The sequence below is a fragment of the Perna viridis genome, chromosome 5 (assembly GCF_037379345.1).
Source record: "Perna viridis isolate PV_CMFRI_1.1 ecotype Kerala chromosome 5, ASM3737934v1, whole genome shotgun sequence".
NCBI classification, from domain to species: Eukaryota; Metazoa; Mollusca; class Bivalvia; order Mytilida; family Mytilidae; genus Perna; species Perna viridis.
In genome coordinates this window covers 16,444,665-16,472,549 of record NC_142449.1, presented here as the reverse complement: position 1 = coordinate 16,472,549, position 27,885 = coordinate 16,444,665, and the positions used below count along the sequence as shown (strand labels likewise).

At 31.0% G+C, this 27,885-nt stretch overlaps 2 protein-coding genes across 3 annotated transcripts in view; one reads left to right on the top strand and one right to left on the bottom strand.

The window, feature by feature from the left end:
- The window catches only part of LOC148616261 (protein BANP-like), a 17,489-nt gene extending 8,651 nt beyond the window's left edge, over window positions 1-8,838 (bottom strand). The window contains exons 1-6 of one of the 2 annotated variants that reach the window (XM_088583140.1): window positions 8,753-8,838; window positions 5,711-5,877; window positions 4,795-4,883; window positions 3,998-4,191; window positions 2,085-2,122; window positions 1,613-1,684 (exon numbers count right to left, since the gene is read on the bottom strand). In XM_088583140.1, the coding sequence (XP_088439266.1) occupies window positions 1,613-1,684; window positions 2,085-2,122; window positions 3,998-4,191; window positions 4,795-4,883; window positions 5,711-5,846 (529 nt within the window). In that variant the 5' untranslated portion in view covers window positions 5,847-5,877; window positions 8,753-8,838. Of the gene's footprint in view, window positions 1-1,612; window positions 1,685-2,084; window positions 2,123-3,997; window positions 4,192-4,794; window positions 4,884-5,710; window positions 5,878-8,568; window positions 8,708-8,752 lie in introns of those variants that run through there. The other variant, XM_088583141.1, reaches the window with a different exon arrangement.
- On the top strand, window positions 7,977-27,885 carry LOC148616260 (protein O-glucosyltransferase 2-like). The gene is made up of 12 exons (XM_088581724.1): window positions 7,977-8,126; window positions 8,881-8,902; window positions 9,305-9,422; window positions 11,920-12,125; window positions 15,778-15,989; window positions 17,833-17,910; window positions 19,309-19,481; window positions 20,974-21,211; window positions 22,007-22,216; window positions 23,401-23,490; window positions 26,810-26,923; window positions 27,724-27,885. Exons 1-12 carry the CDS (start codon window positions 7,977-7,979, stop codon window positions 27,736-27,738), a joined length of 1,626 nt encoding a protein of 541 aa, XP_088437850.1. The 3' UTR covers window positions 27,739-27,885.

Genomic DNA, 27,885 nt, shown 5'->3' with positions numbered 1-27,885 from the left:
TTCAATTTTGTTTAAAATATATAAATCTGAAATCAAAATATATAATGAATCATAACTGATTTAGTCTCAAAACTCTGAAATCCAGAAGCTCCCCCATGATTCCCACCTGATTCATTTCTACTGCTAATGCTGATAAACTTTGTTGACTGTTCAATACTATGCCATTTTATATGAAATTTTGATAAATGTCATATTTTGTTCTAGGCTTTTAATTACTAGTTACAAAATTTGAACACTAACACATGCAAATAAAAGCATACAAACAAAACTGAACATTTATTAAATGAAATTCCATAACATGTGGCAGTTCCTAGTGCTGATTAAATAATTATCATAATGAAACTTTGTTGTTGTTTATTGCCTAATTATTACTGTGACATGTAGTGCAATTGCATGTGTCTTATTTTGAAATGTTGGTCTAAAAATCACAGTCTGATAAGAAAAAGAACAAGGCTGGCAGTTTTAATTTGGTTGACTTTTAGACAGACAAAATTTTTTTAACATTACAATGTATTTATTTTCTATTATTACTTATGGCAGTGTTGAACCTCAGATCCAATATTTTTTATATTCTTCTGAGCAAAAGCAAGACGTGTTCTTTTCAAACTTAGGGTTGCTAGAATATTTTTACCAAAACTATCTCTCTCCGCGGAATCAAAGGGCCGTCCCTTAAATCACATTCTGTAAAAGTTTGTTTCACGTGTTGACTCTTTCTCAACACTAAAAATTCCTGCACTGTCTACACAAATCACAACAAACTCATGAAAAATGATGGGTATGGGGCATTCAAAATACGAACAGCATTTTTTTACACGTTTTCACAGAATCTTCACCTGTGTTTAGCTTTTTGTTCAGCACAAAATAATCAGTGATTGCTTTGAATTGTTAAGTCACTACATGTTTTCTATTAATGGGTACTGTATGTTAAATTGTCGTAGGTTAAAGCGCTTTACCGATTAAATTGTGACGCGAACCTCGACGAAGACACCCATATAAACAATAATAAACACTAGAGATAGCGACCTGTCCATGCGAGACCCGACATGGTAGTCAAGGACGTTAAAAACCCCCTTAGAAGTAGAGATCGCAATTTTGGAGACATATTCTACAGACGGAACTATCTTAGATATCTATTTACTTGGTTTTTCCTCATGATTTTTTTTGCTTTTATTTTATTCCAGACGCTACCGTAGCCGGGTAAAGGACCGGGTATCAGCTCTAAATGAAAGCACTGACTTATACGGTATATATGACATTGCAATAGGCACTTTACCATGCATCATAACAAAGCCATATCATTATGACAATAAATGGAAAAGATAATAAAACTAAAATATTTCAAATAAATGAATGCAGTCAACTTATTATTCTTTTGAGAAGGAATAAAATATCCGTAAATTCAGAAATTATTGTGTGCATTAATTATTGCAATTTTGTAATTTGAACTATGAGATTTTGACACATTTGCACTTTGAGAAATACATATTAAAAAATCCATAATGTGAATTTAAATCATTGTGAATTTCAGATAGTCTCATTTTTTGCAATAACAAAAATGCCACAATAATTTCTGAATTTACAATATTTATACAGTAGATAATTTAACACAAACCTTCTGAGTTAAGCGTTATGAGAGTAACATTCGGTCCTAGTCCCATATTTTGTACACTATCTACACTTTGACCTGAAAACAGAAATTAAATTTAAAGCCTGAAATGTGTGGAGAGAGTCCTTTTGGTTTATAATCACACATTAACAAATAACTTACATACCAATTAACTTATATCAAGGTAGCTGAGCAGAGTTAATAAAACTCTAGAGACCTACATTAGTCAATCAAAAAATCTTTTTTAACCTACTGACCTTGAACTTTGACAAATATTGTATGTGGTAGCAACTAATTTTTGACTGACAGAACATGAAGTCAAATTCAATTGTCTTTATTTTGCAGAGGTGCAAACAGATTTGGTGGAAAATGAGCATCATGATACATGTATCTTTATATGCTATTATTTCTCACCTACCAAATGTTTGTTTTAAGTACCAACTTATAACAGTGATACAAACATGTATAATACAAGTACCTGCTTGTCCATTCTGTGGTAAACCAACTATCACAGCACTGCAAATATAACACAAACTTTAATTTACACATGTTTTAATGGTAAAATAACTTTATGAAGATGGTTGCATCTGTAAAAACTGAATATGCATTTCATGCCTACAATATCATATTAAGTTCCAAAGACAAGAAAGTGAGTCATACACTATCATCTTTTTTCAAAATTTCTTCAAATATGATTTAACTTGTTACTGCATTTTTCATATACAATATGTACAGGTAAACTCTATCATTATTCTTTAGTATTTTCTATTGTAGTGTAATATTTTAACTAATTATTCCAAAAAGCCTTGTTTGTTGTTTTTTGTATGATAACCCGGGGAACAGTGCCATACTCATGACCAGGGAAACAGTGCCATATTCATGACCAGGGGAACAGCACCATACTAATGACCAGGGGAACAGTGCTATACTCATACTTTCTGGTTTTTTTTCAGATTCAACAGATGACAATCAACAATAATGGCTGTGCTAATGGATTCTCTTAAAGGAAGGATTAAAAAAAACATTACAATGATTCAGTATAAGAAAACATTTGTCCACTGTTTATCAGGGAACAGTATATTTATTACCCCTCAATTCAAACTAAGACCTTTGGCCCTGCCTCAGGCAATAGTTGATACTTCAGGGTAATAAATTAATTGTTAATTAGTATAATTAGACTTTTACAAATACTCATACATGTACATCACCACCTGTCTAAGGTGTTACAGAGTCATCATAAAAGATCGAATAAATAATACAACCAACATATTAACCACTGTACCAGAAGCTGAACTTATCCTGGTGGACCTGTTGACCAATTAATATTTGCCTCAATGACTGACAGGTTTTCTTCAAGTAAAGTTTTCCTGGAGGGGGTGCAATGCCACTTAAATATTTAAACCTTGGTTGGTGGTATTTCTGTTATTTTACACAATTTAATGCATTGCAAGAGTAATCAAGGGAACCATGGTTATAGCGGCTATCAATAGAATGTAATCCAGGGGCAAAGACCAGACATGGAAAACAGACGTACACAACAAAGAATAAAGTAACCAAAACCATACACACAATGCAACAAAGCAAATGAGCAATTTGGACTCCACTAAAAACTGGGAGCATGGACCAGGTGCACCAGTATGGTAAGCGTCCTCTGCTTTTCTAAAAACACCCGCTGAGTTGCTCATAAACAGTCAAGTACAGGGTAGACAAAAGAGGAAAGGATTTATTTTATTTAATTCTCTTAGTGATACAATGAACCTCTTATGAATTGTGGCATCCCACCCCTTCAATGAAACTCTACTGGAATGACCCTTACTTTGACTGACACAAATGTATTGACTATTAATTTGAATGCAATACATCAAATGCCAATTTCCTATATATCAAGTCACTTATTTCTGATTTTCAACTATGCACAAACTTACTAAGTTCTATTTTTCACTGGAATAACAAACTTTCTCCTGTTGATTATAGAACTAGCTAATGTTTGAGCATGTGCTTTAACATTGAAAAAAAAAAACATGACTACATCCACAGATGCATGTCAGCATGGTGAAACACTTTTTCATCCGGGGCAAAGCCTTGGTGAAAAGGTAAGCCAAGGATAGAGATTATAGGAAGTAAGGAAAGGCAGAAATTTCACAATTCTTCTATAAAAATAATAGAATAAACCCCAAATTAGCAGTAAAAAGTAACTATAAAGTCCACATGAATGTATAGTAAAGTGTGAATTCCAATACATTTCATTGTTAGACTTTCAATATCCCTACATTTTTACTGAAACAGCAATATATTGGATTAAATTTATCCTATGAACTTATCTCCTCCTTTCTTTGATGGATTTGGTAATGCGTATCTAAAGCTTACTATTTAGAGGAGACCTGAACTTACCCCCCTCCTTTCTTCGATGGGTTTGGTGACACTTGACTTGAGCTACCAGCTAAAGGAGACCTGGTTTTTACACAAGATATCAAGTCATCCATTTTCTCTTCAAGGTATTTAGTCCTCCCATTCAGAATCTCTATGCTATTTTCTATACCATCTAGCCTCATACAAATGGCTTTGTTTATGGTGAATAATAATTGCTGTGAGGATGAAAAATACAGCATTACATTAAAGAACAAGGAAACATCACTATATTTGTTAGATTTTGAGGAAAGCTTAAAATACATGAACCAAGAAACTTGAAAGTATTCAAATACTGCTCCCAATTTAAGTGAAAAATTTTAAAATGAGCAAGCAACTTTCTGGATAATCAAGAATTTAAATCCATATTAAATAACATTGTTTCAATTATACACAAAGTAAAACCATAAAAAGATGTGTCTTATTATTCATTGATGGACATGATGGTAGACTAGTTGGTCTTCCTTCAAACAGGACTCAGTTGTTAAAGGTTCTTACAACTGGAATTTTCAACATTGAATTATGTATTTACAAACCTCAGTAAATTTATTGTCATAACTGTCATATCCTGTTTATCCAGAACTTATTGTGATATTATTGTGACTGGCTTTGTTATCATAATAAGCAATACAAATGAACACAATAAAAGCTGAATTTACTGAAGGTAAACAAACTATGTTATGTTTAAAAAAAAATAAATGCAGCATGATTACTCCAGTATCATTTAAAGAAGTAGTCTAATTAACACATGAAGTAAAATTATTCACTACAGGAATCCAGACCTTGATAGACTGATCAGTGCTAAGTTGATCTGTAGAGGGAGAATCTGTCTTTATACGTTTTGAAGGTGGTTCTTCATCAGTACTAGGATCTACAAGAAAATAAAGTTTTAACCTGAAGAAAAGATTTTTTTCATTTATTTTCATCTACAATGACGACTTTGAAAGGCATAAATAATATGAAGTTGCATGAGTTGTCATGCTAGGTTTACACTCAATTGTACAGGAAGTCAATATTGGATAGCATCATTATATTGCTTCCAACATACATGTACATGTAGGTCCTATCAATATAAAACCATAACCTAAATTTGATATAAATCCATTCATTGGAAGCTGAGATTTTTGTGACAAAATTTTTTTCTATCATTCCTTGTAGTGAAAATAGCAAAGTCCCACGAAACAGAAAAGTTGATACCACCCAAAATTGCTTACAATACAATGTTTGCCCTATCTATATAAAGCCACACACAAAATCTGAAATAAATCCATCCACAGGGAATCCAGACAATTGTAATATGCACCAAAATTCAAACAGATGGCTTGGACGAGATGATTCAAATATACTGAGTGAAGGTATAACAATGACTAATAATCTATGACTACTTTAAATTTAATTTTTCTTCAATATATCATGATGAAGGATTGTGAAAACACCATGTCCAACTTGTACCACGGACTAGCTGGACAATTTCCTTGTAAAAATATATTATCTAGAAATACTGCAAGCTCACAATGAGAATTGTCTCACTTCGAATTTGGTTAAAAGCTGAATGTTTAATCCTTGATTTATATTCCTTCATGTACCTCTAAATATGATGTCCAATCTTCCTCTAAAGTAACATGAGCCCTGACAAATTTTGATGTGGAAAAACTACAAATGCATTCAAATAAAAGGTCTAAAAAGTCAAAAACTAACCATTTATGATTAGACCAGTGTCATCTCCAAAGTTCTGAGGTAGAACTGATAAGGTATTGATAGGCAATGTTTCTACATTCAACCCTGACTGAGTAACATCTGATGTGATGTCATCATTAGCTGCATCTGTAGACATCCTTGACAACTAAGTGCTCCTTTTTTCTTCCCTGGAATTATTAAAAATGATGAATCATTGATTCATAATCTTCAAATTTTGTAGATTTCCAGTAAGAGAACTGTAATAACCCCACTCCCCCATTTGATAGCATGCACCTTTTACCTCCAAATTGATTTAGATCAAAATCTTAAGTAGGCGATGTACTGTGAAAAAATGTGATGAGAGTTTCATTAAATTCCATTCAGTGGTATAAGAGGAGTGATAGATGAGATCTGTATCCCCATTCCCATATTCAGAAATGACCAAGTCCAGGTTTTGCTACATGAAACCTCAAAATTAATTTGGTACAAATTTTAAAATATGTTGTGCACATTTGAAATACATGTATGTACACTAGTGTACACGTATTAAAAATTCTGAGAAAGTTTCAATTCAGTGGTGTAGGAGGAAATAGATAAGAAATTGGTAACCCCCAAAATCAATTCCAACCTACATGTACCTTTAGTGCCTGTGGTGTGCAATATTTAACAGTCATATAAAAAATAAGATCTTTAAAAAAGTTCAAAATAAACACAATCCTAAGCAACTTGACTGATGTCCTTATGAGTACCCCAAGTTTCAGTACATTGTACTAATCTTAGTCTTAACACCAGCATGACCAGTATTCCCAGAACTGTTTTTGAGGAATATTGCCAAAGAACCAACCCCCCCTTAATATGATTGATTTAAAGACAAAGGGCTTGGGGTTACAATCCCTGTTGAATAAATTCTTGGCAAAAACAATTTTTATTTCAAATCTTGTTAGTAATCAAGTCCTGTTTCAAGCCATGTGATACATGTAAAGCAGGATTCGTATGTCTTGCCAATCTTGTTAATTATAGCTCTATAACTATGTTAATTTGCATTTTCGATAATACATCACACTTGAATTTGATTGGTTAATTGAAGGAATCTAAATTGACTGGAAGCCATTTGGAACTACTAAGTCCATCTGCTGAGATGGAAAAATCCTTTTTTTTTCAATTGTAATTATCTTCATATATACTGGGGTACTCCCATTCCGTTGGTCAAAATACTATTCTTCTAATTGAGTTACCGATTTGACCAGACAACGCTAACATTATTTATAAAAATAAAATTCGGACATTCTACTTTCCACTTCCGTAAATTATGTTATGTGCATATCTTGATTTAATTATTACACCAGTGACTGAAAATCAAATGTCAATCATCCGCCATTAATGTTGTCATATCCAAAATCCATGCATTTCCGGTTCAGAGATTAAACAAGTATGGGGAGCCATATGGGATACAATACATTTACACTAAATAAATGGAAATATGCTAGTATTGGATTTATTGAAAAAAATATAGTATTGGACAAAAATAACTTTATAAAATCTATTTTCAGTCTATTTAAAGAGAAATATTTATAAGTGAGAATTTAAAAACTTTATTTTTAAGGCAAATTATTTCAAAATGATGTTTATCTTTTTTCATTTTCAATGCAAATAATCATTTGATTGAAATTAATTAAGAACAGAAATCATTTAGAATATTTAAGATTACTTAAAATTGATATACTAGGTGATCTCAATCATTAGAATATTGATACTTGCAAATTTTTAATTGATAGTATTTCATATACTATTTTTGTGCAACTCATTTCTCATTTGAATTAATTCTAACCTAGAAAATTAAATCATTTATACATTTGAACAACAAAATCAACAGCAGCAAAAAAAAAGAAAACTGTAAAACAAAAAAATATCCATTCTGTACTGCATTGAAGGCAGATTTCTTATATATATTTGTAAATAAAAAAAATATCCCAAATTAGCTTAAATTTGTTCATTGTGAATATTTTCTAGTGTTAAATACTGCATAACTATTAATTTCCATTGAATTTTTCTAAGCAGAATGTTTTTAAGATGAGAGAAAAAAAAATGTTTGATATTTTAATTTGTCAAATCCTCAGAAAATGTTCATTTTTTGTTAATCTGGCTTTCCATGGTGAATTGTATGACACATGACATATTTTGATCACATGGTTGTTGTTAGGGAAGCTTTGCAAATGGCAGACGATAAATCAATATCGATTGATTGGTTTCATGCATATTTTCTACAATTCTAAAGAGATTAAATAATATGGCATACAGAGGTTACAGAGAAAAGTTGAAAATGTTGAACTTAAAACTTGTGAAGTACCTGGAATACCAGCAATCTGATATTTGTTGTTGTTTTCATGAAACAGGCCGGGTTCAGTGTCAGCAACGTCTGACTCTGACTAAAGCATGTGTAATCAGTTCCGTACAAAAAGGGATATTAATAATACATCGAAACTAGGTATACATCGGAAAGAGGGTACAGCAGTATATAAAATGCTCTAGATTATCTGTTCAAAAGATCATTTAAAAGTAATCTTATTGATAAAGAAGGTAGCTGCCACAGATTTTGAAATTTCTTTCGCAGTTCTGTGTATGTTAACCAAAGGCATCTATGTAGCACCACCTCGCTAAAAAATTCGGCCTAGATCTTGATGTCCGGAAAAGAAAATCAAGCTATGATTGCCACCAATCTATGAATCTGTTTTTGTAGACACCTTTTCTGGTATAGTATATTGTGGACAGATGTTTTTTTTTCATTGAACAAATATTTTCAGCAGTCCCTCACCCTCCGCCAAGCTGTTTGAAGACCCCTGTCAAAAATTTCGAGATTGACCAAATGCAGTTGTGTATACCTCGATATATATTTTTGACTTCATAATTTTGCATGCGGAATTCATGAAGACTCATTGTGTTATCGTTAACCAAAGGTCGCAATTGGGATAACACCAATCTTCATCTCTTGAATGTGTTTATTCCGTTGATAAAGTCAAAGTGAAAGTAGAACTGTCAGATTTGGCGCTTTTTCTCAAAATTTACCTCAAAATCCCGTCTGTATCTCGGGAAAACGTTAATGGCGTCTTCGACGGTATCTTGCGAGAGGAAAAGAATGTCTATATTACGCATGCGCTCAGTAGTGAGTGGTCACTTAGGGAGAAAAATACTAGTCAACCGATGAATTTGGGAAAGGTAAAGAGATAATACTCTCTTTTTGCATTTTTAAACTTCAAAAGTAATAATGTAGGCCGTAATATATATATTTGTCATATGAGAAGTGTCGTTGACTCTTGCATTTTGCATTACCTCATTTTCTCAAGGGGGTGTGTCCAATCGTTCCAATAACCGGAAGCGGTGACAGACGACACTTAGCAGGTGCCCGTTATTTTGTTAAGGGTCGTCAAACTCTGTTGGGTTATTTTACAGCACCTCTCCGGTTACCAGAAAAGTCTGTGATAATACTGCAAAAATGACATAATGGACTTGAATTATTTAATGTTTATCTTATCATGATGCAGAGTAACTGCCTAGCTATTTTCGCGTTTGCAATACTGTTATTTTTTACTACTGAAGTTGAAAAATCGTCTGCTTTAGATAATGAGATAAATGTGGACCTTTCGAAGTCGTTTGTTTTTGGACCAGGGTTAGATAAGCATGTTACATTACCAGTAAGATACTTTTTTATTCAACCAGTGGATACTTACCAAATAAAGTAAGTACATGATCATTTTGAAACCTATAAAAATGTTGGAATTATTAAAAAAAAAAAAAAACTACTATTTGTCTTTTATCTTTTTATTTGAATTGTTCAAACAATTATTGGAAGAATATGTTGCAATTGTAGTTTTAATAACTGCCATGGGTTGTCGACAAAGGGCGTCCTTGGGCCTTGACATGTACATGAATATTTTGTGAAGGTATTTGAATTAGTTTGTAAATATTAATTTGTGAAAAAACAAAGGTTATATTCAAAAAGGTGTTAATATATGTAATTTCTCAAATACCAAAATTGAAATGCATAAAGTACAAAATAATTTATATCTGATTATATGTTTATAACAGTATAATGTATATATTGTAATGTTTTTTTTTTCTGAAATTATATGTGCATTGTGCATCCCATCTTTTCCAACTTTAAATTTTGTAAGTAAATTCAACATCATACAAGTTTGCTGGGTATCGCATTAACTTAACTCTCTGTTATTCTGAAAATTCATTAGCTTCCAGGAAATGAAAACTCTGAGAGGGGCCACAAAACTCCCTGTCCCTACACATATTTGACTCCATATCAATCACCATTTTGCTACCTCCTTCATTTGCAATGGAAACAATACAGACATGGAGGCTCAAAATATATAGTATAATTAAAAATACTAAGATAAAGTATTTAGCTTTTAAATTGTACTCTGAGTTTATGATTTGCTCTCTGTAGATTTTGTCAAAGATGGTCAAACTTATAAATTTTGGGTTCATTAAATTATTGCAATTACACTTACATTGACATATATTTGTGTAATTTACCATGACAATGCCTTTTCTATTAGTTAGTACCATAAATACATGTAGACCTCTTTGGAAGTAGTACTTTAAACAATGTTTTTATCATTTTATTCTGAATTTTTTTTCTTCAAATCTGAATCTACATTGTATCTACATGTAAAAGCACAAAAGACTTTTCACAGTTTTTACATGAACTTCATGTCATAAGGCTTTGAAAGCTATTCATTGGATGTACCCTAGTCTAGGACAAGTTTAACAATCTTATATTTTAGTCCTGTTTTTTTTCTGCCTTGACTTTTTATTATCATTTTCATTTTGTCCCTCATTAAGTATACATTTTCAAATACATGTACCATACCATTATATACAGGGAGTTTTTTTTTAATCTTATAGAAAATGTCCAAGTAATGATTATGGACACTTTAACTTATGAGAAGAAAAACTTATTTACATGTATTAGGTAATGAGTTTTTTCCTATGTCATTTACAAATACATATAAATATATTTTAACTTTGTTGTTGATTCAAGGATAATTTATCATTTCACAATTTCATAAAAAAATAATTATAAGCTGAAATATATATTGACTGCATACATATATAAAACATCAAAGATGTTAGATTTTACAATCTACTAAATTAATTGGTCTCACATAATGCAAAAAAAATTCCATTTAGGAAATAGAAGCAAGTTAATGCAGGTGCTGTAAGAGCCTCTAGTTCAAATAATAATGCATGATGTGCAATATGAAACAAAAGTTTGTTGGTTGTGACATTTTTTTTTGTACTCCCGAATCTATGGTCTTGATTTTTCTTTTTGTCGTAATCATTATGCAAAAGATTATTATAAAATGTATTAGGTTTAACCACTTACATTTTTTAAATGTTTTTGATATGTTGTGATCAATGGTAGACATTAGTTATGGATGATGTTTTCTGCCACACCCTTGATTAAATTATGTACAACAAAATATTGAAAGAAAACTCATTCAATTGAAAAATGAAACTTTGTAGGAAAATAGAATTTTAACAGATCAAATTTTATGAAGTATATTGTAGAAATACTCATCCACTCCTAAAATACATTGTTGGTGTTAGCCAGTGATAAGAATTCTTCATTGAAAATGTAAAATCTTTCTTAAATATATTCCTTTTAGTACCATAACACTGTTTTAAGGTGAAATATGAAACTGTTGTGAATGAACATATGTTTACTAACCAGTACATATTAAGCATTTAGAAATCCCATATCCAGGGTCACCATTGCATGGGAAACTTACTAAAACTTTTGTTAGAAAGTTATGTAGTTAATTGACACCTGTATAAACTAAACCCTGAAAAATCCTTAAACTTGTATAAACCAGACACTTTTAAAGTCCTTTTTACACCATTTAAATGTATTTTGAATCTTAATTGGTCAACTTCACACCTGTCTAAATTAAACAAAATTTTAAATTCCATAGGAAATTAAATTTAGACAGGTTCCACTGTACTTGCTTTGAAACTTGTGAGCATCTTCCATTATAATTCCTGTGTAGCATTGATTTTATAATTTTATGTCAAATATTCTAGAACGCTGTATCTTAATACTTTGCTGTTAGAAACCTGAAAAATATCCTACTTTGCATGAAAAGTAAAGTTAAATTGAAAGCTTTCAGTCTTTTAAAATCTTGTTGATGAAAATAAAACATACATTATTTATTTTGTAGCTTTACCAGGTCTGTGGGTGAAAGAGCATTTGATGTATCAGTGACACAAGGCAGTGGAAATCGTGCCAGAGCATGGGTTCAGGTGTTGGATACTAAAGATGGAAGCTATACTGTACGCTACAGACTGTATGAGACTTACACTGATGTTACCATCACCATCAAGTACAATGAGAAACATGTGGCCAAGTCCCCATATAAGTTATCAGGTAAGGCTATTCTTGATAGATAACAAATAATTAACCCACACTCTGTATGTTTTATTGTGAGGATGTAAATCATGGAAGTATTTGTTTTTACAACCAAGATTCATTGATGATGTATGTGGATATTATTACTGTTGATGTTGATAAATGAAGTTGACAATTAGTCCTTAAGTTACAACACTGTAAGATTTTACATAATAAGTTCCTTTTAGTGAATATTTAAGTTTTTACAATTTTCCTAATTAGAAGAAAGGAAACTGTTCAGCTTTGTAGCTACATGTATGTGATATAATTGTACCTATGAATATTTATTTATATTGTCTAAATTCCTTTAACTAAGAGCATGTACTACAGACTTCATGAAATATATATGTATGTAATAATTGCAGTCCAAAAATACATGTATGTCAGTACTAATTCAAACTCTCTTCTGTTTATAGAGTCTTTAATCAAGTTCAAAAAGCAAGTTATCTAACACTTACCTATGTTTGTTTTTTACTCGCTTGATACAAGTGAAAAATATAGAGATCTATTTGTCTGTCTCACTCAACCAAATATTTTTAAAACCAAATACAAATCTTTGGACCATTAAAAACTTGGGAGGTATGATCATAAACTTAGCTTGACCAAAGGCCTATGAGATGCTCAGCTCATGTGCCATAGCCATCATTTTCTTAATTAAAACCAACCAGTTTCCTTGGATTTAATTTAAGTATGTTGCCATGTATGTCCTCCATTTTGGGTCATATTATAACTAGAAGAGATTGAGGACAAAAACATTACTGTGAAAGTATTTTAATTCGTGGATACCAATTTCGTGGATTGCAGAAAAAATGTAACTTCATGGATGCTTGAGTTCGTGGTTTTTAGATTTTCAGTATACACATCATTGGAAATCTCCTTTTTGTTGGGAACCAAATTTCATGGTTTGCTCTACCCACGAAAACTACGAAAATTGGTATCCCACCAACATAGTGCTTTCACAGTATGTACTTGACTACACATACATGTGTTGTATATTCCTGGTGCAGAATTTCTCCTTTTTTTTAAAGTTATAAGATGACTTCTTATAGGAGTTGTTGCCCCTTTTCTGTCAGACTTGGCCATTGATAGGAAGAAACTGCAATCATGTGAATTGTGAAGAACTTTTTGGATTCCAATTCAATCAACAAGACCAGAGGCTAATGACTACACCATAATGAAATTCTGACATAATTTAAGTTTTCTGCGCTACTGCATAACTTTGCTATTGATGAAGAGAGAAAGTCTGATAGGTAAACTGCAGAATTTTAGACAGGACTTTTTTTTAATTTTTATGCTCACTTTGAGGACAAATACATGAAATTCAGAAAACAAATCTCAAAGCTGAATACATTCTTTACAAGTTCTTTAATTAAACCGTATTCAGCCTCTGATACTCTAGGTTATACAAGTTCTACCCATGTTATATGTTTTAATGTAGTTTACAATTATTATTTGACAAGTCCTTAAGGTGGTTTTTTTGTTTCTCATTAATATGTTATAAACAATGCTTAAGGTTATATGATGTAGTTTTGTTTTCACTGACATGTCACACCTTGGGTTTATGTAATTTTATTAATGGTGCTTGTATCTTCATTGATGAAATGAGTTTTACATGACTTTTTTTTTTTTTTTTGGTAAAATATAGTAAAGAAACAAGGTGATGTCAGTTACCTCATTTTTTTAAGCCAAAATTTTAAGTGAGTTAAAAATATGTACATTCAAGGAGTCTCTATCAAGTTTAATGTGTTTTTAATTGGTATCTATTTAAAGTTGGATATACAATTCCTTCTATCACTAGAGACCCGCCTCAGAATGTGACAAATGCCCTATAATGATGACCAGTCTTTCTTTCATATGATGTGTTCATCATAAAATTTGCCCTGACTAGATGGGTTTTAATACAACCCGAACATTTGGTTTTCATGCTTGTCTCAGTTGTTTGGGGTGTGACCTCACTGGTCATATCAAGTTGTGTCCTGCAAACCATTGTAATATTTGGCATGCTTGTAGATGTCTTAAAGAGTATGAGTTGTGTACCATAGGTGATAATTTTAACCTATGATCTTGACATCAATTTTTGCTTTTGTATGTTATTGAAACAGAAGTGTTTTATAGCAGGTTACTGAGAGATTGATTCAAACTATTAATATCTAGTTCATGCTGGTGTAAATAGTAATTTCTAAACATTACAAAAATATCTAGTTTAAACATAACCAAGTTCATTTTTGAGAAGATAGTGTCAGATTATTATAATGTTCACAGTTTGGGAATGAAAATTGTTATGTTAAACTATTTTACATTGTAAAGTGTATTTAAAAGATTTTCAGTTAGGCATGTTTCAGGGAACTACATATAGAAGAAAGAAAATTTCAAAACTTTCCATTAAGGTCATCAAATTTTGTAAATTTTATTTTAGTGAGTTTAAATATGACTGTATTTCTCCATCCTATTTCTGTTTGTCTTTATTTATTTAAGAAATAAATGATATCCTAGTTGTGAATTTTATTGTCATTTGTCTCCTATGCTGGTAATAGAGATTTTTTTAATATCAAAGCAATGATGTGAAATTTATTCAATAATTCTTATTGAATAGAACTACTCAAAAGTAAAGAATTCTTTAAAAGGTCTTGCTCTTCAGCTGATTAAATAACATCTGTAGTCATTATTATTAAGGCCAGTGATCAAATAGCCCATATTAAACATGGAGACCTTGAAATGGTTGAGGCTATTTTATTGAGTTATTTAATATGATAGAATTCTGTTAACTATATATAGCACTTCATTATGTTACATACCAAAATCATTGATATGTATTTAGATTCATGTTTCAGTTGATATACCACTGTTTTACTTGTCCATCTGATCATATAAAAATTTTAGTTGTCAGATTTAATTATCCTATAAAGCATCTTGGTTTTATGAGTTACATAATTTATTTATGAGGTCAAAGACACTGTACAATTAAATGTCAATGAAGATTTTTTGAATTATCAAATTTAGAATTGTATATATCTTAAAAGACACTTGCAGATTCATGTTTAGCTTGTTCAAAACATTAAATAAACATGATTTTGTGTGATATATAAATATAGGTGTTCCTATATGTGCTGGTACTATTTTAATTTGAAAATGTATAAAAATGAAGAGTTTTGTTTTAGTAATGGGGTTTTAAAAGTACACATCCCCAGTATTTACTTTGGTAATACAGGACATTGCTAATCTCTTTCTAGCTTTAATACAGTAATAAGATTAAAAAACAAGAAGTTACCTCTAATTACTGTGTGCTTTGATTCTCCTATTTAATTAACATTGTACAGCCCTAACAAAATTAGGACAGCACAGAGGCTTGCTCCCACTATCAAATATGCAGCCCACCTTGCATATTCATTTTAATATATTAGTCTGGCTGTATATTTGATAGTGGGAGCAAGCCCCTGTGGGTACAGTGTACAAATTGGAATGCAGGGTACCTGTTTTCAATAGGGTTAACTTTCTGCAGTCTTATTTTCATCAGTTTCTTTTGAATATGTGCAAATTGAATAACTACCTTATCACAGTCTTTAATACCACAAAAAAATTAATGTAAATACAGGTATTTATGTATATTTTATTTTTATACTTTGTATTTAAGGTGTTGTTTATAATGAGAAGTGTGACTGTCCAGTCAAAAGGATAGAAAAATGGTTTGAGACCATGGATTGCCCTGATAGTTACCAGCAAATTGATAAAGATTTGTCAATTTTCAATGAAGTTGACTTAGATAAAGTCGCAGAGGAAGCTATTACAAGATTTAGTAATCGGGGAATGCATAGTCTAAGTCATTACAGGATTATTGACAATAAGGTGTGTATTATATGGCATTGTCTGTTGACTGTATTGCTGTAAAATGGCAACAAAGTTAATGAAATGTATGGATAGGTATTTAGTTAGCAATGAACCCAACACTAAAAATTATGTTTCTATCAGAACCTTATTTTAGTTTTTGATAATACAGAAAACCTGCCAGCCCTGACACAGCATAGATTTTAACATGGTGTTTAAAATGTTTCAAGTTGTACATATTGGACTACCTGTAGGATTTATAGTATTGACCATATCTAGTTTACAAGTCGGGGAAAGAAAACTGCATTTTAATTGATTATGCCTTTTCTAACCACATTTTATTACGTAGATAAGGTCTTTAGAACGTTAAGATATTATGAAGACATTTACCTAGATGTAAAAAGAATGTATATAGATAGAATTTGATATCAAATTAATGTCTGTAATTGCTCTGTATGACAAGTATTATAGATGGTTGGCCTTTCTCTAGTCATGTTGACCAATTGATAAACCATGGCCCAAAGCAAACAAGTTTCTCACTTTGCCGTTTATATTGTTCAGTTTATCAGCTTGTATATCTCAGACCCCATGAGCCAATTCATCTGTATCTTGTGGCCCTGATTTGTCATGTATATGTTCAAACTGAAGCTATTGAATTCATTATCTTTCTCCCTTTGATGCAGTGATTGGTGTTCTGTAATTTGCCTTAGCATGTCCCATCCTATGTTTGTCAAAGAAAGTTAAAATTTGATATGAAAAAAATTCATTTGATGATGTGCATCATTGAGGACAAAGTTTTATACCAATCAACATGACGATGTTTTCTACATATTTTGTTAGTTACACTACATGGTAGAGATATAACAGATGTTGAAATAAACATCATGTTAGTGTTATTTAAAAAAAAAGTTTTTGTTTGATTTTTATATAAGTACAAGTGTTGTATAGAATACCCTATAAATCATACATGCATGTAGTCATAAAGTTTTGACAACTTTTATTGGTAGTCATGTTACATGATTTAAATGTAGATGATTTTTTTCTATTTTTTTAAGTCAAAGCGGTAGGTGTGAAACTGAACCTGTTTAGGAGTTTCAATTACACTTCAATGATCAAGGAATGGTTTACAAATAACTAATGTAAAATTTGTTTGATTTTTATAAGCGGAAACACATTACAGTATACTCTTATCCATCAATCTGTCCGTCGTTTACACTTAGTAAAATAACTCAAAAATGCTTTCAAAAATTAATGAAATTTTGATGAATTGTTTCTTAGTATTGATGTTAGCTCCCGTTTCATTTATATAAAATTCAATTTAACATTTTGGAGCTATGGGACTTAATTTGTAAAAAAAGGTTGTGGATTTTCCTGTTATCAAAATATATCTCAAAAACACTTAAGCCAATTTTCACAAATTTTAAGAATAGCTAATTTCTATTTATAATCTTTCTTTCAATTTAATTAATCTTTACTTATTTTTTGGAGTTGCAGGACTTTATTCATAAAAAAGGGGGGCACCAACTCAGAACGCATTGGTGCCATTTTTAAGAAACTGTGACTAAGTTTATTTTCATTTATGTGAGCTCCTTTTTGACTTATTATAAATTTCTTACTGTATGTATTTAAGTAACTAGCCTGTATTCATAAAAAAAGATTTTTTTTTTCATATTAACAAAAATGTTCTCTTACGGCAGGGCAATTTCAAACTTGGTAAAACTAATACTTACAATCTTATGTAATATTGTAACCACAAAATATAAAGATTTATACTAAATTCTCTTACTACAAGACAGTTTTAAAATCTATATATGATTCATACACGTATGTGCCTTGTAACTTCAGGCTATTGTTTGTTTTACAGATCTACAGGAAAACCTATGGTGAGCATGTTGGTTTCAAGATGTTTAGTGACTCCATTCTACTGTCACTTACAAGAAAGGTATATCCAATAGAAATAATAAAATTAAATTTCTATTCAAATGTTGTTTTAATAGGTGATATTTGTTGTGTTCATGAGACCTTTGATTTGACTAATAGTAATGATTAAATTTTGAAAGTTGGGAGTTTGAATGTCGAAACCTAAAGGAATATTCTCAGACTTCAGTGATATTTCAAGACTTGTGTTCCTTTAAGTTACTATAAATGAGAAGAATTAAGTTAAATGAAAGGGCTTAAAGTAATTCCTGTTAAAATTTTGAACAGTTGATTCATGGACACCACATGCTGGAATTTATATAAATGATGAGATTTTTATTTATATGACCCCTGTTGACATATAAAAAAATAAAATTTGCTTTCCACCCAGACTAGACTAAATTAACAGGGAACACCCAAATTAAACAAAAACATTGGTAGCGACATTTAATGGATTTAAATAGATGAGGTTTATAAATGCATTTTAAGTCTCATTCCCGTTGATAAATTATTAGGTCCATTTAAATAGGAACAATGATTTAATTCTTAAGACTCTTTTTTTTTTACCTTCTAATAGATTTGAAGATTATAATTTTTAGTATAGTAATAAGATAAGATATTTAAATGGCAGCTGATATAATTTAATCATCCCAAGTAAGGACCTTTGTGAATGTATAACTAAGATTAGGCGATAATTTATGTTGATAGATTATTATACTTAGAGAGGTGTTGACTGCCGGTTTATTAATTTACCTAAACCAAAGGAACATTGCTGTCTGGAAGAAAGAAATAATTTAAAACATTTCATCTTCAGATGCAGCTTTAAAAAGATTTGCACAAGTCTTACAAGTCTGTACGAGTTGATGCCCTATTCTCTCAAAATTGATGATTTTCACATTTGTTTACTATCTCAGAAATATTTAATGGCAGAGAAGGTACAGGTTTAATTATTCAGTTTGTCTGTACATAACAAGTCTTGTCCAAGCTGTAATTTTTATCAGCTCAGTTTTGCATACCATGGTTGTTTACCTTTGATCTTAAACTTTGACCTCAAGGTCAAGTCAATGATTTTTACATGACAGATTTGCTTCTGGGCTGTAACTTTTTTTATCTTTTGATATTGGACAATGAGGGTAGATTAGTTCAAGACGATGTCTTATATACCATGCATGTTGAATTTTGACCTTGAACTTTGACCTGAAATTAATGATTTTATGCATGGCTGTTAACAGGTAAATCATACCAAAACATAAGGGCTTCACTATGTTCAACACTGCTTATTAATCAGCACTTAAGTTAGTTGGGGATAAGACACATGGCCACCTCCAAAATGATTCCTGTGCAATGACAATTACAGAAAAGTCTTTTAAACTGATGATTACATTTCTGTTTGTTATATTTGATATTTTTTTGTCTTGCACAGGTAAAACTTCCAGATGTTGAGTTCTTTGTCAACTTAGGTGACTGGCCTCTGGAAAAGAGAAATAAAAAAGACAGCCCTCTACCAATATTTTCCTGGTGTGGATCAGAACTAACTCGTGACATTGTCATGCCAACATATGACATCACAGAAGCTACCATAGAAATGATGTCCAGGTATTGAAAGGATGATATTATAAGAGTGCTTTTTTGACACAAAGGTGATGCATAAAGAGAGGCTAAGTTCTGCTATGTTAACTATCCCCCTCACTCATATTTCAATCACCTTGTCTGTCTGTCCTTTACACTTTTTTGTAACAGATTTCTTAGCTTCTACTGGAGGAATTTCTTAGATATTTGGTATATTGCTTTCTTGTGATGACTTGTATAGTGTCTTTCCTTTTCAGATTCATTGCTCATCTACTTCCTGTTTCCTGATCAACTTTGTAGTTTTTTGGGTGCTGCATAATGGAAAATGTAATTCTTAGCTTCTTTTGCAGGGAATTTTTAGATATTTGGTAGAATGCTTCTGCTTGATGACTTGTACTGTGTCTCCTTTTCCCAGTTTTGACTGAAATGGTTGAGTGGGGGTATTCCTAGCACGATGCATCATGCAGCATCTTGTTTGGTTTTGTAATAGAAAGAACTCAGTAGATAATCTAATGAAAATCAGTGGTTAAGATAAAACTCAACAAAAATGTGCCTTATTAAAAATTTTAATTTGATACAAGAAGTTACTATTAAGAATATCTGATGGTTTTGAATGTTGACTGTTTCCTTGGGCGGGAATCTTCTGTTTATATATTATACTATTAGTAAACTTCAAGACAATATTTCAGCCTCTGTCTATCTTTGGTACTATTGTCTTTTTATAGTGTCTTTTTAAGCCCCCTGCAAATATTATAAGAAATATTTTATCACCATGAAGACAAGGTTACACTAAGCAGAGAAAAAAGAATCTTGTTGCCTTTAGTGCAGTAGTATGAATATTGGTTGGTCTTAATAATATTGAATAACAAAGTTTCAAACTACAAAGGGAAGGTTGGTATTGATTTTGGGGGTTATGGCCCTTCCACCGCTTTTAATATAAGGGGCCCAAAACAAGCATTTCATAGAAATTAACTTTATTAAATCCAGTAAACCTTAAGAATATATTTGCATGAAAGTCAGGCTGGGATTGATTTTGGGGGTTTGAGAGGCTTTTATGCAATATAAAATGGTTACAGAATGTTATTTATGAGATGCTGTTTGTACCTCTTGTCTGCTGTGTAGAGATGAATCATACCAAAGACTTAAGTTGAAAGTCATTGCTTCTCCACCAAGCAAAAGACATAAAAAATACATTTTTACAGTGATGAAGGCTTTGGTCAGAGTCTAAATAATGTGTTGAAATTGGGTGACATGCCAAACCTGTGGGCTGTTGCTTCTGTGAGATAGCACATCAAAAATCAGACTTATTGTTAGGGATTAGTACGAAGTAGGGTCTCTTTAATTGATTAACATTTTTGTCCTGGAATGTTTGAAATAAACTGTATGAAGTAAAACTCCTATCATTTAATTAATTGAATGCTGTGTTCCTTTGAGTTTGAAACTTGTCACTGTTTGTTCAACCTGTTCAGAAAGTTAATTTGAAACTGAATTCTTATTATGCTTCATTTTGTATCTATAGGGTTTCACTTGATGTCTTGTCAGTTCAAGGAAATACAGGTCCATCTTGGGAAAATAAATCTTCCAAGGCATTCTGGAGAGGGCGAGATAGTCGTCAGGAGAGGTTGGACCTGGTCATATTGTCAAGAAAACATCCAGAAGTGATTGATGCTGCTCTCACACACATGTTCTTCTTTCCTAAAGACCCAAACAAATATGGAGAGCTTGTCAAAACTATATCATTCTTTGATTTCTTTAAGGTTTGCATTTTTAGTGTAAAAGTATCACTTCTATTTATTATATTGTTTACTTGGCACATGAATATTTATTTACATTGCTAACTTAATAATATTCAGTAGGTTTGTTTTTTTTTTTTAATTTTTCCTATTGTAAGGAAGATAATTTGTATCAATTTACAAATATATCATTCTTAGCTTTTGAAGTCAAGCGGGAGATAAAAGTTTTCATTGCTAAAAAAAAGTACTTTCCATTTAGTCCATTGTGTAAATCATATTGTGTCATTAGAGAACTGGAGACTCATTCGTTGCACAGGGGCAAGACATATTTTCAAAATATCTACCTATATATATATCTTGTACTGATATAGGAACTATTTATGTTGGGGTGAAATATATACCATGTTTAGCAAAATTTCCTTCCAAAAAAATACAGTCCTACAAACAAAGAACATACATTGACTAAAAGATAATTGAAATATCTTTTAAACAAGACCATTCTAAAACATACATTTACAAACAAAAAGGTGACAAGAGACTTACCCTGAAAAAAATCATCGCATGTTAGGTCAAACAAATATTGGGACAGCAGTATTTCCCATGACTTGGATAGAACCTATGTTGTATTTTACTTTATGATTCATATTAGGTTCCAGATGTTTGAATTGTTGAAAGTTTTTTGTCCACATTTTGAAGTTAGATATGTGTATCATTCCTCAGTTTACATGTTAAATTGTTGTTGCTGTATTTTCTCCATTTACCACATAATATGGACAAACTGCTTAAATTTAAAATAGAAACTTTTGTTTTCTTTTACAGTCCAAATATCAAATAAATATAGATGGAACAGTAGCAGCATATAGATTCCCTTACTTATTAGCAGGAGATTCCGTTGTTTTCAAACATACATCAGAGTATTATGAACATTTTTATCATGATCTAAAGCCATATGTTCATTATATACCCTTTAAACAAGATCTCAGCGATCTCATCAAGCAGATAGAATGGGCCAAGAATCATGAGGAGGAGGTATATAACACTTGTATATTTTTACACACTCACACATGTGTGTGGTATACTGTAATCATCTTGTACATCCACCATATATTAGAATTTCATTTAAATTATATTTGGCTCCCAATGCATGGGATTAATTTCAAATTTGGTATGTGGCTTCATACAGATTTGATATTCTTTATGAGCCATTTTGGATGTTGTCAGATATCAGCTGTCTGAATGAGTGGGGGTATGCCTAGCACCACATCTTCATGCCGTCATTGAAAAAAGAGTATTGAAACATCTATAAATAAAATATTTTGAATTTATTACAATATAATTAACAGTTAATTTGCTCAGGCTATGAAAAAATTCATGGCTCTTAACTCTTATGGTGATATGGGTTGTCCAAAAAAGTATTGCAGGCATTTTTTCTATAAAAAAATGAAAAAAAATTACCATGTTTGAAATTGCTACAAATAGCTTCTTCATTGGCTAGAACATTAATGACTATAGTTTATTCACCAGTTAGACAAAGGTGCTTAATAAAGAAAGTGAAAAATATCTCAGAGTTAACATTAAAGGTTCAGTTGGATGTTGTAATGAATAAGCTAATTTATTTCAATTGTAATGATAATCTTTATTTTATCATTTATTATAGCCATGCACTACCAGTCTTTATTGAATTATTAAAGAATCAGGGAAACTCCATTTTATCATTTTTTACCACTGGCTGGCCATTTATGTTGCATTGTTTTACCCCAATCAATAGCGATGGGTTAAATAACAACATAAATGACCAGCCTGTGGTAAAATAATCATAAAATAGAGTTTCTGTGATTTAGTTTTATTCTAATAGGACTAGTATCTTCATATTTTTGAATAAAACACCCTATATGTAGCACAAAATGTTGATCATGTGTTTATCACCTTTTTTCATCCAAGCTGTGGTCTAAACAGCTTTGAAGGACATCAATACTTCTTTTTAAAACTGTATTGCAATGCTGTGGACCATGAAATCAATAATGGTTTATATTTTTATATGGTTTAACCCTTTTGAAGTTATGGTCCTTTTTGTAATTTGCTTTGAATTTGAATGGAGGAGTATCTGTAATTATTATGTCAGGTTTCTCTAGTTTTAATGGTTCTATCATTTTATTCTCATTGCTTTGATAATTAAATATTTGGTAATATGTATGTTTTAATTTCTTTGGCAGGTGTTGAAAATAATAAAAAATGCCAGATTGTATGTAAGAGAAAATCTCCTGCCTAAGGATATTTACTGCTATCATGCCAAAGTCTTTCATGTAAGTATTTCTAAACTGAAAATTGTAATAGAGAGAAAAACAAAGCCATTAACCACATTAAATAAATCAATTAAGAATGATGTGAAAATTTTTTGCTTTCATGTATGAAAATTATGTTTAAAAAAAATTTTACATACCCCTTTTTTTAAACCACAGAAACGTTAAAATTACTTAATGTGCAAGTTCGTGTTTTTTTTCAAAATTTGAGTATATATAGAGCTTACTTTAGTTTTCAAGGAAAACTAATTTATTTCCACTAAAAATGTGTCTTTTTTTACAAAAAATGCATTTTAAAGATGCATTTCTTAGATCTTGAGGAGTCGCAGGACTTTAACGTTAAAAGGCAGTATGTCTGATTACCAAACTACAAATATTGCAGTAACCTTCCTTGACCTTTAATTGCAACTGACGTTTTTTTGTGCTTTTCTAATAATTTCTACAGCGACAAAAGGAAATGATTATTATAAAATTTAAGTTTCCTAAGGTGACAGTATGGTGATAAAAACAAAAAAAGAATTAATCAGTTATAAATTAACCTAAATTTTATATGATTTAAATCTCTTACAAAAAATGTTGTTATTATGTCTCATTATATTCCTTAATTCAACTATTTGGGCATTTAAGCAGTTTTTGCATACTTTAATTTGTAACACATTGTCCTGGTCTATCTGAACTTTAATAATTCTTATTCTTAAGTCTTAATTAACCTTTAGATATTTGCACAATTTTTTGTTGTCTGAAGACTTGTCATACCACTTTTTCTGATTTATGCACATAATGAAGTGTTCTGAAACCCTAAAGTGTTACACTTAACCCGTGTAAACAGTTAAATGATCAACATTAAACAGACATATCAGCTACTTCCTGTGTATTGTCAACATGATATTACACAGGTGGACCAGCATGCCAGTCACATGCTGTATATTTTGATATAAAAGCCGATGGGTGGATATGACTTGATGACCAAGCTATTACACAAATAAGCTCGTACACTATTTTAGAATGTATTTAAAATGATACAAATACATGAACTTATAGTCAGAAATCATAGTTTCTGAAAATAAAAAGAGTTTTATGTTCTCACGTTTTTTTTAATTTCCTTTAAGTAGTTTTAATACATTCAATATAATCAATAATGACCACAGAAAAGGTGTTTGAAGCTGAACATGCACAGTAGTCTTTCTTTGTCATTTAAAACATGTTGAACAAACTCCAATACTCAATGATATATTGTTAGGTATAAGAAATACTGTATCAGCAAGTTACTAAATAGCGATCTGATGAAAAACATAATTCAGAGCTAAAATTGATGATGATTCATTTATTGAACGATCTGTAGTTAATTGTTTGTTTGGTAATTAAGGCATCTCCAAGTAGCATTACACCGTGTGCTAGGACTAACGGTACACAAGCTCCAATATACAATATGATCAACTGTGCAGGTGTCACCAGGTAAATTAATTACATGATGACTCTGTCGATCGACAAACTGGACTCATAGTCATACTAAGAAATGCCCGTTGTAGGTTTTGGTATTTTCAGAATATATTTTTGCAACCGTGACAAGTTTCATTGTCATAAAAAGCAGTTTTATTATTGCATTTTTTACATAGACCTACAATTACAGGTCTATGGTCTTGTTAATATGAAATGGTGCTCTTAACTAAATAAGTTGATTTTTTTTTTAAGCTTTTCTGTTTACTGACCACATTGGTCCTACACTGTAAAAATTATTTATTGGTCTTTAGATACCAGTACTTCCAGTTTGTGCTTGTGATGACACAAGCATAAAATTGCAGGAACCTTTAGAATGAAAAATGTCAAATTCTCCACAGTGTTTTGTTAAATAGTAAAATAAATTTGCACGATTGCTATTAATGTATAAATTAATTGATAGTAGCACTGTTGTAAAAATCAAGAACTTACACTTTAATTATTGTAATTTATGTTGCTTTTTTTGTAATAATTTAAATATTGCAGCAATGTTTTAACTTTTGACAGTTAAAGTGAATTATTGTAGTGATGACCTTGTTGAATATAATTGTTACATTGATTAATTTGTGGATACTAATTTTCATGGATTAGGGAAGAAAAATAAATTCTTAAATTCATGGTTTTGATATTTTTTGTATAGACATCAATTGAAATTTCCTTTACATTGGGGACCAAATGTCCTGGTTAAGCCATGGACCCCATGAACTTTTACAGTAACATTAATTTCTGTAAATTTCAGCATTTAAATGTCCGCATGGAAATGAGATTTATCTTGCATTTCCTGGTGTTAGTATTCAATACTATAATAACTATGATTGTAATTTTATGAATGAAAAAGAACTAAAAAAAATGTGGCGATTTAAAAAAAAAAAAAATTGAATCAATATAGCAGTTTGGGGGAATAATGTGAGAGCTTGCCTAGAACAGTTGCAATTTAAATATTCACACACATTTGTTAAGTATAGTTCCATATTAAAATCAGACAAATATGTCAGGGTGGTTGGGGTCAGGTGGTACATTATTGTTTCCAAACTTTAATTAAATTTGCTTGCTTAAAAAAATGTTCATATAAAAAAGATAAAAAAAATTATAGTAAATATCATAAATCCTTTTTAACACACTTAATTTGTAGTGCTTTCTATGAATTATTTTTCTTTGAAACAATATTCTCTCGTGCTTTCCTTGTAAGAAAGATCTTGAAAGAGCAGGACAGAAAGTCACTAGTCTTATGAGGATTACATTTAGTAAAACAAGTCAAACTAAGAAAATATTCATAATATTCATTAAGAAAATAATTAATGTGTGTTTTTCAAAGTTTTTCCCCTTACTACAAAAACATGCACAATTAATTATCGGACAAGTTATTTCCCTTAGTCTCGGTGCATTCTAAGTAAAAAGTATCTTGAAGGAAAAGTGCTCAAATGGGAAAATCTCATATTTCTGAAAAGAAGTATTAAAAACAAACACAAAATCATACAGTAATAGGGAATAAACTATAATGTGTGATACTATTTTAGATTTTATATGGAATGGTACTTTAAAAATCTCTGTATACTATGGCTTCTTGACTTTGCTGTCCAATTTTATTACTTCCATTCAGTTGTTCTATAACTATAGTAGGTCTAGCAGAGATATCACAACTTACTTTTTATACCCCAACTTTTTTAATAGCAAGTGGAAGGATGCCTAGCGTGACAACATCGTGCAACTTGATGTTTTAGATAAGTACTAGTCTAATTTTGAAAATTTCTAAATTTCATATGAGATTTGCTAATGCATTTGGATTTGAATTAAATATTTTAAATATTTCTTATATCTATTTTAGAGATTTTCCAAGTTGTTAAAGTATAAGCCACGACCCCCAGACTCAACATGGGAAGCAGTCGATCAGCCCTCTGATAACGATTCTAAGTGTGACTGTCGAAGAAATCAGAAGAAAGTAAGATAAATTTTGTACTTCGTATGGGTTTATATTAAGATGAGAAAGGTGTAACCTGTAAGGTGGTCCAATTATAAGCCAGATAAGCTTGAATTGAGCTGTGACACTTCACCTTCCAAGTGTAAAAAACGTTTGTTAGTTGATTATTTTAATATCCAGAATCATTTTATTTGCTTTCTCAGTTATCACAATACAAAACCACTCATTTACTGAAATCCTGACCCCAATACTGGTTGAAATCTTGTAGTATCTGGATTACTATAACTTCATTTTCTACTACATGTAATTTTGCTGATAGCCATTTTTTACCAGAGATGTCTAATCCAGTGAAAAGTCAAGCTGGTTTTCAGATTTCCCCTTATGTAGTGAAGATTTTGTTAATTCATTTCCTTGCAAACTGAAACTGACTGTAAGTGACTGAAAGGCCATAAGCTGAATCCAAATAGATTACTGTTATGATGACTCCATTATTAGGAAGAATTAAAATTGTGCAAGCTTTTAATGGTTTCTATGTAACTGAAGTTCTTGACACCTCTTAATTTTCAATCTATTATGGTGCTGTTATATACCTTTGGGAAAAAAAAGGATAGGTACATATAGGTTTTACATTGAGTCTGTGGGAGAAAATTTTACATTGATTATTGAAAAAAAAACTTTCATGTATTTTATTTTTAGCTGAACAAAAATTTTTTTAATTTGGCCTAAATATAGCTGATGGGAAACTAAAACCTCTAAAATTGTTTCAACTTGGGATGGAGATTCTTTCAGGTCTAATTTTAAAACTGTTTTATTATTTTCAGAAAGACGAATTGTAGAGAAAGATAAAAGAAACAGATAACATCATGAAGGAGTTATTGGTGTTCATGATAACGCCAATGAATGTTCTTCAAGTAATGGCTATGTGCAATAATGAGGAACATTACAATTCAGGAATTCATTTGTCATATTTTTTTGTATTTTTC